The sequence below is a fragment of the Stegastes partitus genome, unplaced genomic scaffold (genome assembly GCF_000690725.1).
Source record: "Stegastes partitus isolate 25-593 unplaced genomic scaffold, Stegastes_partitus-1.0.2 Scaffold26, whole genome shotgun sequence".
Taxonomy (NCBI): Eukaryota; Metazoa; Chordata; class Actinopteri; family Pomacentridae; genus Stegastes; species Stegastes partitus.
In genome coordinates, this window is record NW_007577757.1 from 1,277,389 (window position 1) to 1,292,789 (window position 15,401).

The 15,401-nt window shown below is 38.5% G+C and overlaps 1 protein-coding gene across 1 annotated transcript in view; it reads left to right on the plus strand.

The window, feature by feature from the left end:
* Positions 1–12,357: 12,357 nt before the first annotated feature.
* The window catches only part of npffr1l2 (neuropeptide FF receptor 1 like 2), a 15,965-nt gene continuing 12,921 nt past the window's right edge, over positions 12,358–15,401 (plus strand). Inside the window, exon 1 of the mRNA XM_008297761.1 lies at positions 12,358–12,688. Coding sequence (XP_008295983.1) covers positions 12,358–12,688 — 331 coding nt within the window. The remainder of the gene's footprint in view (positions 12,689–15,401) is intronic.

Here is a 15,401-nt window from a genome sequence, read left to right on the forward strand (position 1 = left end):
TCTGACCTTGTACATATCAACATTTTTCACAGTCAGAAAAGAACTGAAGATCAGATGTAAAATCCCATTTAATGTCTTGACTGAGGTTAACAAGATACTACAGATTAGCACTTTGCCATGCATGGACACAGGTATAAATACAGTAAGAAGTCCCCACTAGAGCGTCACCTCACCACGTCTCAGGCAGGAGAGCAATAAATCAAACACTTTGATGTGGAAGGGACCATCTTGCTCAGTAGCAATCAATTCACCACAAAGGCTACATCTGCAGCTTTACTCTATTTCTTCTCCCTTTGTGACTCCAGCCATGTTTATGTGTTATGTGTATACTAGCTCATACCAGTTCTTTAAAAATAATTCAAATGTCCTTCCTCCCATTTCAGCCTACTTGTAAAGTTGTGAACATTCATTTGGCACTCTGAAAACTTGTTGATGCTGTAACCCTGCCAGTCAGGCTTTTTCAAAATGTGGCTGACCAGAGGAAAAGAAAATTTAAACTAAGGTGTCCTCTTTGTCCATGTATCTTAGATATAACTGAGCTCACTTTAACATCAATATGAGCCCATTTTCTCATACTTCTTAAATCCAGCTCCTGAAAAAAGCCTTTCTCTCTCCTTGGCACAACCGCAATTTAAGGTCTTAAATTGGTCTTTTTTTTTTCTTTTCAGCTCTTCAGGTAAGAGTAAGAACCATTGACTGGCTTGTAAATGAGCCTGCTTAATGCCAGAAAGTTTGTCTTAGTGATAAAATTCAAGTTTGAACTGTGAATTAAATCCCTTCTTGTCACAAAACCTGCAGTGCCTACTGATGAAGCTAGAGGGAGGTTATGGGGTCACCAAAATGGCCTAATCTCAAGTTAACATGAATGTTTTCACCAAATGTCGTGCTAAACAAATGTATTTAGAAATGTGCTGCTTTGGACTGATCTTTTTTCATTTCCAGCCCCATGCAAAACCACAAAAAGCAGAATAATCTCTTTGTTATAGTCACATTTATTCTCTCCTAACAGTTTCTAGGAAGAAACATTCATCCATCCATTATCTATACACCGCTTAATCCTCACAAGGGTTGGAGCCTACCCCAGCTGACTTAGGGTGAAGGCAGGGGACACCCTGGACAGGTCACCAGTCTATCACAGGGCTACACTTAGAAACAGACAACCAAGCACACTCACATTCACTAGTTAACCTCAGCATGTCTTTGAACTGTGGGAGGAAGTTGGAGAACCCAGTGAGAACCAAGAACCCATGCAGACAGAGGGAGAACCTCAAACTACACAGAAAGATTCCAGGCCGAGGCCGGGATGCAAACCAGGGACCTTCTAGCTGTGTGTGCTAGAGGGTAATATTCAAGTCTGTGAAAACAAGTTGTGTCCATTCAGCAAACCTTGGAAAATTGGACTCTCATGAGATCATCTGTGAAATGTTCAGATGTGTCATGTGACCACTTCCCAAACAGGAAAGGAAAAAAGACACAGTTTTCCAACAAGTAAGACTGCATTGCATCCTGGAATCTGCCTCACCTACTGTATGTAGGGGTCCTCAATGGCCACTTCAGCCTCTCGAACAGAACCTAGCATTTGTAACTTTTATTGACTTAAACTACAGCAGCGTTACCTTAGCTTACTGATTGTGCTTGGCCTTCTGTTTCCTTTAGTCTCTCCTTTGGTTGCAGTTGTCTTGTCTCCATTCACAGCACAAAGCTGAATGGCAGAAACACTAAAAAACCCTATTTAAATGAAAAGCAGGTTTTTCACTTTGGTTCCAAAACATGTCCATATGGTGTTGTTTAAGGGAGGAGGAGAGAGTGACAAGGATCAGTTTGCATATTCAAAAGTCAGCACATGCTAAATGAAGCAAAGGAGTATAGTTACATCTAATCCATTTTAAAGCATGAAGGGATTATGTACATGGGAAAAACACATGGTATACCACACAAAGTATATCACTTTGATGAACAGAGAGTGTTTAGCGAGGAGATGAAACTGAACATTTTTAACTTCTGTATTATCTAGTAATATCTGTTTGAGAGGTAATCAGTCTAATCCAAAATTTGAATTGCCTCTTCTAATTCAACATTTTCACTCTCTCTCTCTCTCTCTCTCTCTCTCTCTCTCTCTCTCTCTCTCTCACTCACTAAAATGATTTTTTATTAATCATTTGGTAATATTTGGTAATTCTGGGTGCATGACTATACATAATCCATCCATCCATTATCTATACACCACTTCATCACCGAGCCACCTTGCAGCTCACTATACATAATGATAAAACATTTTATTACCATATGTAGACAAGATATGGTTAGGAAAAAAGCTCTTCCTGACTAATCTGCAAATGGGATACCTTTCTCGTGCTACCTCTCTCACAGTACAACTCAACTACAAATTATCATGAAAATGTCTTTATTCGTAGCCATGTACAAAACAGAATGTTTTACAGGATCAGTTTCACCAGCGTAGGGCCACAGTGTGTTTATAGTTAACTCTGTGGGACTTTGCATACAGTGAAGGTGCTTTAAGAATAAAAGATGTCATATTCCTTAATGCAATATTTCACACAGACCCTGTTCTGACATTGAAATGGGAATATCTGTAACGTGATGCATAATGAGGTACACTTGATCAGTATTGATCACTGCTATAGGAAAGGTTATTATAGGCTATTTTGTGATTTGAAGTTGAAGATTAATAGTATCTTTTTATATTTTCTATAATTTTATGTTCTTGGGGTATTATTTCATCAGTCCTAAAGAGTAAAAGTTTACATGATTATCAGATCAGATATCATTACCATAACGGACCACTGATTGTGATGCTGTGAAGATTATTGTATTGTCTGAACAGCCAGTCCCCTGAGATGGGACATTGCTTGTCTTCACTTGTGCCACTTATTTATTCCTCCTTTCATGCTCAGCAGGAAGCTACATATTGAGACCCAGCTCACAGAAACACAAATCCCTCATTGTATACAAGTACAAGGCAGAGTAATGGACACGTCTACACCTACATGCTACAACTATCTCTCAGTCTATAAAAGCCTCGATTACAATCCTCATTCTTCCCTTCTTATTAAATTTTGGATTGACCATAGATCTGAATTAGCTGTTAGTGTTGGTTTTCTTTTGCTGTCACCTGCTATAAAAGCTACCACTGGAAATTAGTTTTATCTTATCATTCTCCATTTTTTCAGACAGCCACGTATGGATTTGCAATACTGTGTATCAGTGAGCATGTTATTACCTACAGCAGTTACACACCACTTACTGAATGGTTAGTCCTCCTATTCTTCATGGAACATGTAGCTAAATCAGGTACTTGAATCTGATTGTGTTTTTTCTTAGATGGGTTATCAAAGATGGGTATTCTGTTGTGGAGGAAGAAGGAGATGAAAGGAAGGATAGGATATATTGTAAGTCTGATTGGGTGGTGGAACCGCTCATGTTGTTCACTATTACCAGCCTTCACTGCTGGATTGTACTCGTGGCAGTGGCACAAACCACTGGAGATGCAGATACCCTGTTATCTGTCTAAATTTCCTGGAAATACATCAGCGTTGCTTTTATCTCTGGGAACAAGCAACAAATCAAACATCTTCGATCTGATCTCTCAATGCCTGGATGCTAAGGGACAAAAGATCCTGTATAGCAAGATAAGGGTTGTTGACAGAGTCGGTGATTTATGAAAACATAGTGATAGCTTGTGCTACTGTGCCACGTACATGGAACGTAAAATCATGCCTGATATACTGCTAATTGTTTCTACATGTATCTAAGGTTGCACAATTATGGCCAAAATAATAATTTCAATCATTTTGATCAATTCTGAGATCACAGTTATCACAGTTACTCTTTTATTTTAGGGACAAAAAATTGTGTTGCTCTTTTACATTTGAACAGAGCACTCCATGGTGTTCTCCAGTCCTTCACCGAAATAAGACTAACAATAAAATTACTCTTCACCTGATTTAAAAAAAAGTCTTCCAGAGGTACAGTAGAAGAAAATCGCACTCAAAATGCCTTGTTTGTGAACATCTGTATTAATCTGTATTAATGTTCCATAAACACCTCACATACAGGCAACATAGACTCTGGCAAGCTTGCTGTGCACAGAGAAGTTGTAGTCTCTGCTCAGTTTCTGCAGCGCTGCAACTCAAACCAAAACTTACTTTAAAAAGAGTGAAATAATGTGTTCTAATGTCAGAGCAACCAAAGTTAAATCTAAGTGATTTGAATAGGCCATTTTCTATGTGCAAAATTTCTTCTAAGCATCAGAAGCAACTTATATCTACATTGTAACGGTATACCTTTAGTAAGGAAATGGCCTTTACAAATAGGAATTCAAACTGTTCATTTAAGAGGTGTCATATTTGTTTTTGTTAAATATTTTGTACATTTCAATATTATAGCACAGTAGAGCACACCTTATTATCACAACTTAAAAATGTGAGTGGAAGGATTGCCTCAAAATTCTACACTCAGTTGAAAATATACAACTCAATACTCTAACACCAAAAGGTATTAGCTTGATTAAACAATGTATTCCGTTTCGTAAAGGTTCCTTCATTCGCTGTAACAGTTTAAAGAAATAATTCATTTAATACTAAGAGCTTACAGCTGGAGTCACTTCACATCAGAATCGGTACAAAGACGACATGTGAGGCTGCGAACAGAGACTTTGTTAAATTATAAATGCAGAAGGACACAGACTGGATTCATTCAGTGTTAAACTTCTTCATGATTTGTAATGTTTTATTAACTATAGCCATATTTGTAACTAGTTTATTGTCACGAGGATCAGAAAACCGCTGAGAGTCCACCCGCCTTAAGGAAACCATGGTACCAGCTTTGTGTATTTGCAGTGCCTGGGGCTTTTGAGTCTCTGTGGGAAGTATTTTACAGTGGAGCTGTGTCACTGTGAGAAATAGGTTTTGCTTCTTGGCGCTCCATGTGCTAATGCACGTTTTGGGTCTGCAGGTTTTTGCTCTCCACATGGGTTGACATTACCTGACAGTTTGTGCACGTACACTATCTTAGTTGACAACAATCTTGCAGATCTATTTAATGCCCTATAATTCAGTCAAATAGTCTGTCTGTGAAATGCAGCCATCTGGCTCACTGCTCTCCTCTGCAAAATGGGATGCTACTGAAGTCTGCATCAACAGAAGTGTCACTAACCACCAGCTCAACAGCGGTATGTGTAAATTATCGCAACTTAGCAGACTGTTAGCAGTATGAATTATATTTCTCATTGCTTGAAGCAGCAAACCTTTGTGTTTCTGACTGCGGATGTGCTGCTTCTTTGCCTTTTTCTCTGATTGATGTACTTCATTTTGTGACGAGCAGTTTATTGTTAAGCAGCTTTCTGCACCCTGCACAGCCTTTCAGTGATCATGCTTGGATGTGTGATGTTAATACTATGCTGTGTGAGTTAAGTTTTTAAAATGTGGTCATCAGAAGCTTAATGGATATGAGTTATGTGTACCATGTGTGCTTAAATGTATCGTCATATCCTAATACAAAGTGACTGTTGAAGCTTAGGGGCATCATGTATTTCTAAAAATATACCCGAGGCAGAAGATAGACTTGCCCGGTGTGATCTATCAGTGCTGTCGTCTGCGTAAATTGTGCAGATGTTTTTTGCATCTGTGACTTGTGTGACTAATTCCTTGTTTCTTGCACTCTTAATTACATGTCAGACGAAAGTTCACAAATTCAAAGCACGTGACATTTGAAATTACTGACAGTTACTTATTAGGCCATGCAACATCGTGCTGTGAGCGTCAAGTTTTTTCTCAAACTTCTGTTCCCTCTGGTTCTATCTAGAATAAAACTCGCCTTCACAGCCTTGGCTTGTAAGAATTCTCTCTGCTGGTGAATGTTCATTTGCAGTTCTGTCACTTTGTTCACTATCTGTAATGGGACTGACAGGGCATCAAATAGTGAAGAAAGCTATAGGCTAATCTAAAAAAAGGACTGACATCCACAGCCAGCTCAGTCTTTCATCTTGTAGAATGAAAAATAAAGTTCTCTCTCTCTCTCTCCAGAAGCTGTGTGTTCTTTGTTTCAGGTTTCTAAGCGTAAGGCATTGTACTTGTGACCTTAGTGGCTGAGAGAGCGCTGCAGGTTAAACAGCCGCTGTACGTCCTCATTGCATTCAGGTGTTCTCACTGACATAAACACCATTTAACAGCTGATATGCAGACCTGATGAAACATGGCTTGAGTTAGACACATTACAATTTCAGCACGTCAGCATGTCAAAAAAAGAATAAAATATCAAATATCTCGCTTCTGTTTTAAGTAATCACTCAGTTGTGAAGTTGTTGAAAGGCAAACATTTTACTTTTTCTGTCAGTGTGTGATAATTAAGACACAAATCCATCAACACCTTGGGATACACTTGAGGCCTACTTGAGTGGAGTCATGATTTACCATTGTACTGCCGGAGAAAGGAGGCTCTAAAGGAGCAACTCAATCTTAGAGGAATAATTAGTCAATTCTGACAAGTCAGTAAAGAATAATCTCTTGGCAGCCCTGCTCACACGGGCAGAAGCCACTCAATCAGCTTTTAACCAACTCCTGACACAAAACCCAGAGGCGAGGATCTTTTAAGTTTGCTACAGATTGCTGGAAACGGGGATTAAACCAGGACAATTGCTTTTGCATTTGGCAGCAGACAGATGTGACTCAAAGGCTTTTTCCTTGTTAAAAGATAGCCGAGAAAATGATGAACTTTGATTTTAAAGTAAACTCAAATATCTCAGAGTTCATTTTGCCCTTTTACTATATGCATGATTTTTGTCACTTTCAGAGACAGACAGATCTGGTCTTGGAAGAGCAATAACTAGTGAGGAGGTCGTAAAGGCAATTAATTCTCTACATCGTGGAAAAGCTTCCAGGCCAGAAGAATATGGCACTGAGTGTTACAAAATGTTCCAGGAATCATTTGTACCTACATTCAGGGGGGAAAAAAAGATTCTCTTCCCCATTTCTTATGTTCACCAAATATGTCTTTAATTTTTAGGAAAGACAAAATCCCAAACCCCAAACATAGCTCCGATTGTCCCATTAGCTTAATAAATGTGGACAGCAGAATTCTCTCTAAATGAGTGTTGCCTTCCACTTTCATTCAACCACATTAGACAGGTTTTATTAAAAACACAGTCTCTCAGAGTAACATGAGGAAATAATTCGGCATCAGCCAGCTCACAGACCCAGCACTAATCAAACACATGGTCTTACTGTCTCAGTCAATGCCAAAAGAAAAAGGCTTTTGATCGTGTACAGTAATGTTATTTATTTATCATCATGTAAAGATTTGGTCTTGGGGAAAGTTTTATTGTCTTCAAAGCTAATATATATTTGATACAAAGGGAGTTTACTTGTAAAAGGTTTAAGGTAATCAGTAAACACCATATCTCTTTTTATACTGGTGTGTGGCCGGAATTCAGATAAGATCATAGCATATAAGATATACAGTACTTAACTTATTAGACCACCAGGTCTTACCAGGTCCTGGGTAAGGCAGGAAATGAAAGTCAACTGAAGCAGACGTCAGACACCTCAATATTGTAAGTACTAGAGACAGAGGGAAGACCACTGCTGATGTTCAAGCAGAGATGAATGCTTCTAGATCAGAGTCTGAGAAAGTCTCCAGAATGACCATAAGCAGACAACTAATGGAACAAGGTTTAGGAGGAAGAAGAGCTGCTGAGAAGCCATTATTGAGGCCTGCAAACATCCAGAAACACCTCAGATTTGCCAGGGAGCACAAACACTGGACTGTTGGTGACTGAAAGAAGGTCTTCTGGACAAACGAGTCCAAGTTTGAACTCTTTGTTCAGCATCATCATGTTTCTGTGCGCAGAAAAGCTGGAGAGCGTTTTAATGCCAGATGCATTGCACCCACAGTAAAACACGGTGGAGATTCCATGATGACATAGGGTTCTATTAGTGGAGACGACGTCGGCAAATTAGTGAAATTCAGCGGTATCATCGACAAGAACATCTACCACAACATGCTAGTGCATCATGGAATCATTTTTGGACTGATTCTGATTGGTCGTGGGTTCATATACCAACAAGACAATGAGCCAAAGCTACTTCAAAGCTCAGCAGAGACTATTTGACCAAGAAAAAGGAATCTGGAGTCCTGGAACTGATGGACTGGTCAAGTCAAAGTCCAGATTTGAATCCTGTTGAGCAAATTTAGGATGTAGTACATTCAAAGATTGAAAACTTTCATCTAAAGCAAGTCTTTAGGCACAACTAGAAACTACTTGTATCTTAGTAACAAAAGAGACTGTTGAAAAGTACATAAACACAATGGCAGCAAGAATACAAGCTTTTATCAAGGCCAAAGGAGGCCATACGAAATATGAAGTTTAATGGTTATTATGTATGAAAAACGACTGTTTAGTTATTTCAGTTTGTTACTTGCTAAAAAATTTAACAATAACACTTTTAGTTTTAAACAAGTTTTGAAAGATTTCTAAAATATTTATGTTTTCTCGTTTTTATGACGGGTGGTGTAATAAATTTGTCAAGCAATGTACGTTTATCACCCACCACAACAAATCCACTGCCAGCCTTAATGTTGGTTATGAAAACCTCTCTTAAATATGTCAGTCGCTATGTCCGTTGAATAGGGTAAGAATATACCAAACCTGTCTGACTTCCCATTTTCCTGCTCTACCTCCAGATCAGTGTATGTAGGGACTGCCATCACCTTACTGAGAATTCATTGAGTGTGAACTGAAAATTATATAATGGCAGGATTGTGAAATTCATCAATGGTTAAAATAAATTTGATGACTTGTAAGGTTACCCTACATCTTTCTGGTTTTACTTTTTATATACTTAGGAAGATCGAATGAAAACACACCACACAGGAGGTCTTGTATTTCTTAAAATTATGTTTTATAATTGGGCCTGTCATAGTAATAGACTTCTTTGTTAGTGGTTCATTGCTGTCTAAAGGGAAGAGGACCCACTTGAGTCATGGGGATGTTCTCCTTTTGGGTTACTAGGGAAGCTTAATAGCAAAGAGAAAACCCATCCCCAGGCAAGTGATAACTAAGACCTGATTAAATGTACAGTTTGAAAGAGTAACTTTGTATGGGGACTTCCCTGATGGTATTAGAAGTGCTGTATTTCATTCCTGGGGCCTCATTTATCATCAGTGCGTAGAAAAGGTTCTAAATTCTGTTTTATGAATGAAATTTAGAGTGTGCCTAAGTACAAAAAAAATCAGTATTTATCAAACATGCGTACGTGGGTCGTACGCACATCAGTAAGTCATCAGTGTTAACTTGTTCATAGCCACCATGCTCGTGCACGTTTGGGATCATTTGCCTCCAGAAAGACCTCCAATTAACCATATACAGCAACAACAAACCTCTTTATAAAACAAGTAATTATTTCCCCCCTCACCTTTTATCATCCTGGCAAAGAGGGTGACAAAGAGGAACTGAAATTGAAGTAATTGTCAGCGAGGTTGAAGCTAACCAGAAATAATTGTTTGGTGCATTACATGTTGGGATGAGCAACAAAAGAAAAAATACTGCATGGGACAAGATAACCACCACAGCTATTTCTGTTAGGTCAGAGGAGAGATCGCTAGCAGAAATATTAAAAAAAGAAAAGAAAAAAAAAGTGGTTTGACGTTAAGCTCAGTACCAAAAACGCACCACAGCCCATTAAAGAGAAATAACTGCAACTGGAGGAGGACGAATTAATACCCAACGTTCACCCAGTGGGTGAAGTGGTTTAGTTTGTTTGTGCATGCTGTTTTATTTCACACTGTTCTTTTCTTACCTCTTAGCTCCTAACACCTCAAATGTGATGAGGGATGTATGTAATAATTATTAGATAAATAATTATTTTGTTAGATGGCATCAGTCCATCACAGGGTCAACACAGAAGTACAGACAACTGTGCACACCAACAGCCACCTGTTATGTATGTCTTTGGTCTGTGTGAGGATACTGGAACACCTGGAGAAAAACCCCACAAGCAAAGGAAGAATATGCAAACTTCACACAGAAAGGCTCCAGCAGGTTCAAATGTTCTTGCCTTTAGGCGACATTGCAAACTACTGCATCCTCATGTTGCCCCACATAAGCTTTCCCCCATGCCCTCCAAACCCACATTCATTTATACTGTGATAAAGCAGCATCCATGATGTGCTTCCACACATTGGAAAACATTAGACCATACGTGAAGGTATAGACTGTATTTGTAAGATGGATGTAGCCTTCAGGTCTGCTGTTGTTTCAAAGGGCCAACAGGTGGCCAGTTCACTGGATGCAGGAAGAAGTCTGTTGTGTAGAGGTCGAAGAGAAAATCACCCTGCATCTTACTTGATCTGTGGCTTCAACAGATCTTTTCCTAATGAGTTCATGTTCTCAGCTGCTTTCTTTTCAATACAGCATGATGTTAGTGTTGCAAACTGTGGTTCTATTTGACTAAAATGGAATGTATGTTTTAGGATGTGGCTGCCTTGTGAAAGACAAGTCACTACCTTATGGCCATGCATAGTGTTGATGAGTTCTCAGTCTAATCCGCCCCTCACTCACACAACTGAGTAAAAATAATCAAGATGAACAGCACATTTTAAAACAATCTTTAACCCCAAAAGATGCTTTGTAGTTTGAACAGTTTTGCAGCAGACAAACACATTTCATTCATTTCATTAATTCCATGAAGAGTGGAGCTTTTAGCACAGCTTCATTCACATCACAGCATGTTTGTAGTGGGAATCTTAAGCTTAGCAAACCTTCCATATCTAAATGTGTCACATGATTCTTTAGCTGGTTTATTCTATCCCAAATCAGTAGGAGTCTTCTGGTCAACCATCTCTGATTTGCTTGAAACTTAACCGTACACTGCTGATATTTAAAATGTATCTGTAAATTTTTTGATTGATACCAAATACTTCTCAAGATAATGGTTTTTGTTCCTGTTGACTTACCTTCAGCACATTTTTTTTCACATGGAAATTTGAGGCTATATTTAAACTTCAAATATCTCTCCTATTTTTCATCTAGCCATTGATTCAGAATATTGGGCAAGTTAATCAAATAGTCTTTCAATATGGATGAGTCGAAAAAAAATTGCAGAAATTGATTCGTGTTATTTTCTGAAACATTTGCATATAGTGCAAAACTAAACATATACAATCTGTTTTATTATTTAATACTTGATCACAACACATTGTTTTTGTAGAGTTCATTTGCAAAAATAGAGAACTCCATTTTTGTAGATTTTCAGACAACTTATTTTTATGTTGTTTGCTTAAGATCATATCAATGAAACTGAAGTTGAGTGGCTTTGACTCAGCAGAAATGACATGACAAAAATAGAGATAACTTAAGTTTGATTGATATTGTCTCAAAAGTGGGTTTTCTGAAGGTTTGTGAAGATGGAGTTATCTGTTTTTGCAAATGAACTCTTCACTTGATTACAGGCGTATCATTTTCATTTTCATATAGCTTAAAGTCACTTTTGGAGTCACATATAGCCCTGTGATAGACTGGTGCAGGGTGTCCCCTGCCTTCACCCTAAGTCAGCTGGGATAGGCTCCAGCCCCATCCCGCGACCCTAGTAAGGATTAAGCGGTGTATAGATGATGGATGGATGGCTGGATGGATGGATGGATTTGAGATGGAATGACACGGCTTTAATTGTGTGTCCACACGTCACAACTCTGTGGAAGTTGTAAAGCTGAAGGACAGTCAGAGATGGTAAAAACTTCAATACCGATTTGGTACCAATAAAAAGGCATAAGGTAGGCTACTGTGTCTTCATGTCACTTGTTGTGCTTCAGTGCAACCTAACCTCAGCCTGGTGTCAAATGATACCTCAGAGAGAAAGTTGGAAGTAATAAATGGTAAAGGTGTTACACACAGCTGTTTATCTCTGATCTGTCAATCGTGGTTTCGACCAGGGCTAAAACCAGTGAGCATCAGTATACAGCCATGGTGAAAAGAACTATCTGTGCAGTATTTTGAGCTGAAAACTTGATAACCACACTATATGAGACTTGAATTAATTTGCAAGGGACACAATAAGGAACCTTCAAAGACTGACACAACTTAGATTGTCAAAATAAGAGCTCACAGGTTTTTGTGCTGCATCAAGCTACTTGTTACCAAAAATATGAGAGTATTACCTTCACCTTTAAAATACAATGTTAGTAGCACATGTTGATGTGCAGAATGGGCAAAATATTAGAATCAAGTCATTTACAGAATAGAATTCAGGTGATATTTCTGACTGTAAATGCTCCAAACAGAATTCTCAGTGACCTTCTCCTCTCAACATTTGATTTCCCCTACAGTGCTGGTTCGTATAAAGGATGGAGACACTGGAAAGTGCTGGCAAGGAAGGAGTGGAGTTGGACGGATCAGCCCTTTTAAACACCAGCCTAGATGGTGTCGCCAACGCCACCAACATTACCTTTTACCCCTACTATCAGCACTCCCTATATGTGGCTGCCAGCTACATCCTGGCATACTCCTTCATCTTTCTGCTGTGCATGGTGGGTAACATCCTGGTGTGTCTCATCGTACTGGAAAACCGGCATATGCGCACAGTCACCAACCTCTTCATCCTCAACCTGGCTATCAGTGATCTGCTGGTGGGGATCTTCTGTATCCCTACAACACTGGTGGACAATCTCATCACAGGTAAAGAGCCTGTCAGAAGTTCTATCGTCTGTTGCAACACATCTTCAGCAAACTATAATGCTACCACATGCATATCAGTCAGGTCTTGTTCTTTTAGGTTAGGCTCAACTTACCCTTGTGATGTGTTACAAAAAGTAATGACAATAGCATCGTTGTAGAGTATCGCTGTTGCCTAATAACTACCATGCAGATTTCATATAAAACTAGCCCTGGCCCCTGATCTCTCTGCCTGTGTGAGCTCTTTTCCTTTGCTGCTCCCGCTATTGATTCAAACACTAACCTTGATCCGTGTGGGCTTTATTGTTAGCTGCTAAAATGTTCACTTTATTCAATGGAAGTGTCCTTTGATGAAATAATACATTCAACATCAATAATTTTTAGTAAATACATGGTTATCCTTGTAGTAGCCTTCTTTTGAGCCTTGTAGCTCTTGCAAGCTAAGAAATGGATTTTCAGTGGATGGTGCAAAGAGAACACTTTAAAACCACATGGTGCCAGTTCAGCAGTGGACTTCACCAGTAGGTGGGTGGCCTTGTCTTATTGCTGAAGAGGAGGCCACTACTGTGCATTAACCCTTTTCGTATTGTTGCATATGCTGAGAGCAGCCTTGGTGACCAGAGGTTGAGTGGAAATGCCCTTGTTAATAGTTTGGTAATGAAAAAGCGTGTAAGCGAGTAAGCGTGTGGTTTTACCATTGCAACCATAGATCTGAATTACAGTCAGCTAGTACTGAGGAGGTGCATATTTGCTACAGACCATTACTAGACCATCTTTCTATGAATGAGATTAGGCCTGCATGCCATAGAAATGCAAGTTGTTCTGTAAATTTAGGCTTAAGGCCAGACTTTGAAAAAGGCGGAAGCTATCGGTGCGTATTAGCTGTTTTACGTCATCCACTTTGTGACTGCTGCACCAAAGATAAATGATTCGAGAACAGTTATGAAAGTTACAAAGTAAAAATAAATAAATAAATAAAATGCCTACATTATATAGGCCTATACCCAAATACACTGCAGTGGCAAACCATTTATTATTATTATTATTATTATTATTATTATTATTGTTGTTGTTATTGTTATTATTATTATTATTATTATCATTATCATTATCATCATTTTATTGGTTAGCTAAGTAAACACTAACCTTCTTGCCATAGTTAGGCTGAATAGAATATACTGTGTTTTTCTTGTTAGGCTCTCTCGTTCCTTATTTCATGTAACTGATTATCTTAGTTTATTATTGCAATAATTCCACAACTGCAAATACTGTTACTTAAATCGCTGTGTAATAATTAATGTCACATACCTGCAATATTTGTTTATCTAGAAGAAACTTTTCCTCCTCAAAATACAAATTTGCCCAAAGCTTCAATGGTTCTGGATTCAACCTGAGCTCCACCCAGTGAATCTATCTGGGCAGCTCCTTGGTTGTTTGCTTTTAGAAAAGTTAGTAAGGCTATGTCAGCTCACAATAACACATCAGAATGCTGAAATAATCAATGGAGTCACCTGCTGTGCTCTTGTATAAACTGTGCACAGCCACTCTCAGTTCTGAAACATGATCCTGCTGTGAGATGCTACAGCAGGTACAATTCAGTTGCTGAATTGCCCCGTCTCACGTGACATGCTCGTTGATGTCTTGTCTGAGCAAAATCACGTGTGAGCCGCAGCTCGTTCTTGCTGCTGGCTCCACACTTGCTGCTTGTGCTCTCAGTTCTTTTGTACAGTCCTCCAGGGAGCGAGGAACTGAGGTGGGAAGCTTATTACATGGTGGCTTTGCTTTATCATTGTCAGAATAAACAGAGATTACTTCAGAGAAATCACGTCCTCACACAAAGCAGAAGCTCACCAGTTAAACTTATTATTGTTTCACCAAAATTTACAGTGAAAAATTTTGGATTCCCCTAAATAAAAAAAAATAAAAAAAATAGAATGACAAGTGCAATGAGTTTAACAGTTTTTTCTCGAGCCCCGACATCAGAGTGTCATTTCGGCAAGAAAGGAATTCATTGTTCATGTTTATGGGGAAATCTGAACATAATGGTTTATGCCCCAGTGGTTTTTGGATGTTTATGTATATGAACCCATGACAGAAGCACTAAAACTGTGTCCAAAACTGTACTGTGATGTTGCATAACTTCAAAACCACATCTCCAAAATCAATCATCAGTATAAAAAGATAATATACAAGTCATTCTGTCTCAAATCATAACATCTTTAGAACAATTTCTGCTTGACCATCTCTGATTGACCTGTAATTATTACAGCATAAACAATATTTTGAATACTTTTGTGGATAACATTTCTTACCAAATTGTCCCATATTCAGCATGTCGTTTTGCACACGGAAATTTGAGGCTATGTTTTAACAATTCTTACCATTTGAATAATTAAAAGTTTCTATTTTTAATAGTTGTAATCAGTGCCCAATTCAATTTAAGAGACATTTTAATTACATTTAAAGTGCAATTAACTGTGTTAAGTGGGTTTTTGGATTGTTTGCATGAACATCTTTTAGTTCTTTTTGTGGCCTTATTCATGTATTAGGTTTTAGTGTAGGGGTATCTCTGATATTTAAAATGAAGTTGGATACCAGACAAGAGTACACACAATCCTCACTTTTAAAACTTACTGTAATGAACAAGCTTGAAGGAGATTTTACCACCCTTGCTACAGAAATGTACAAGATGACAGGAGAACACACTGTTTAGTTT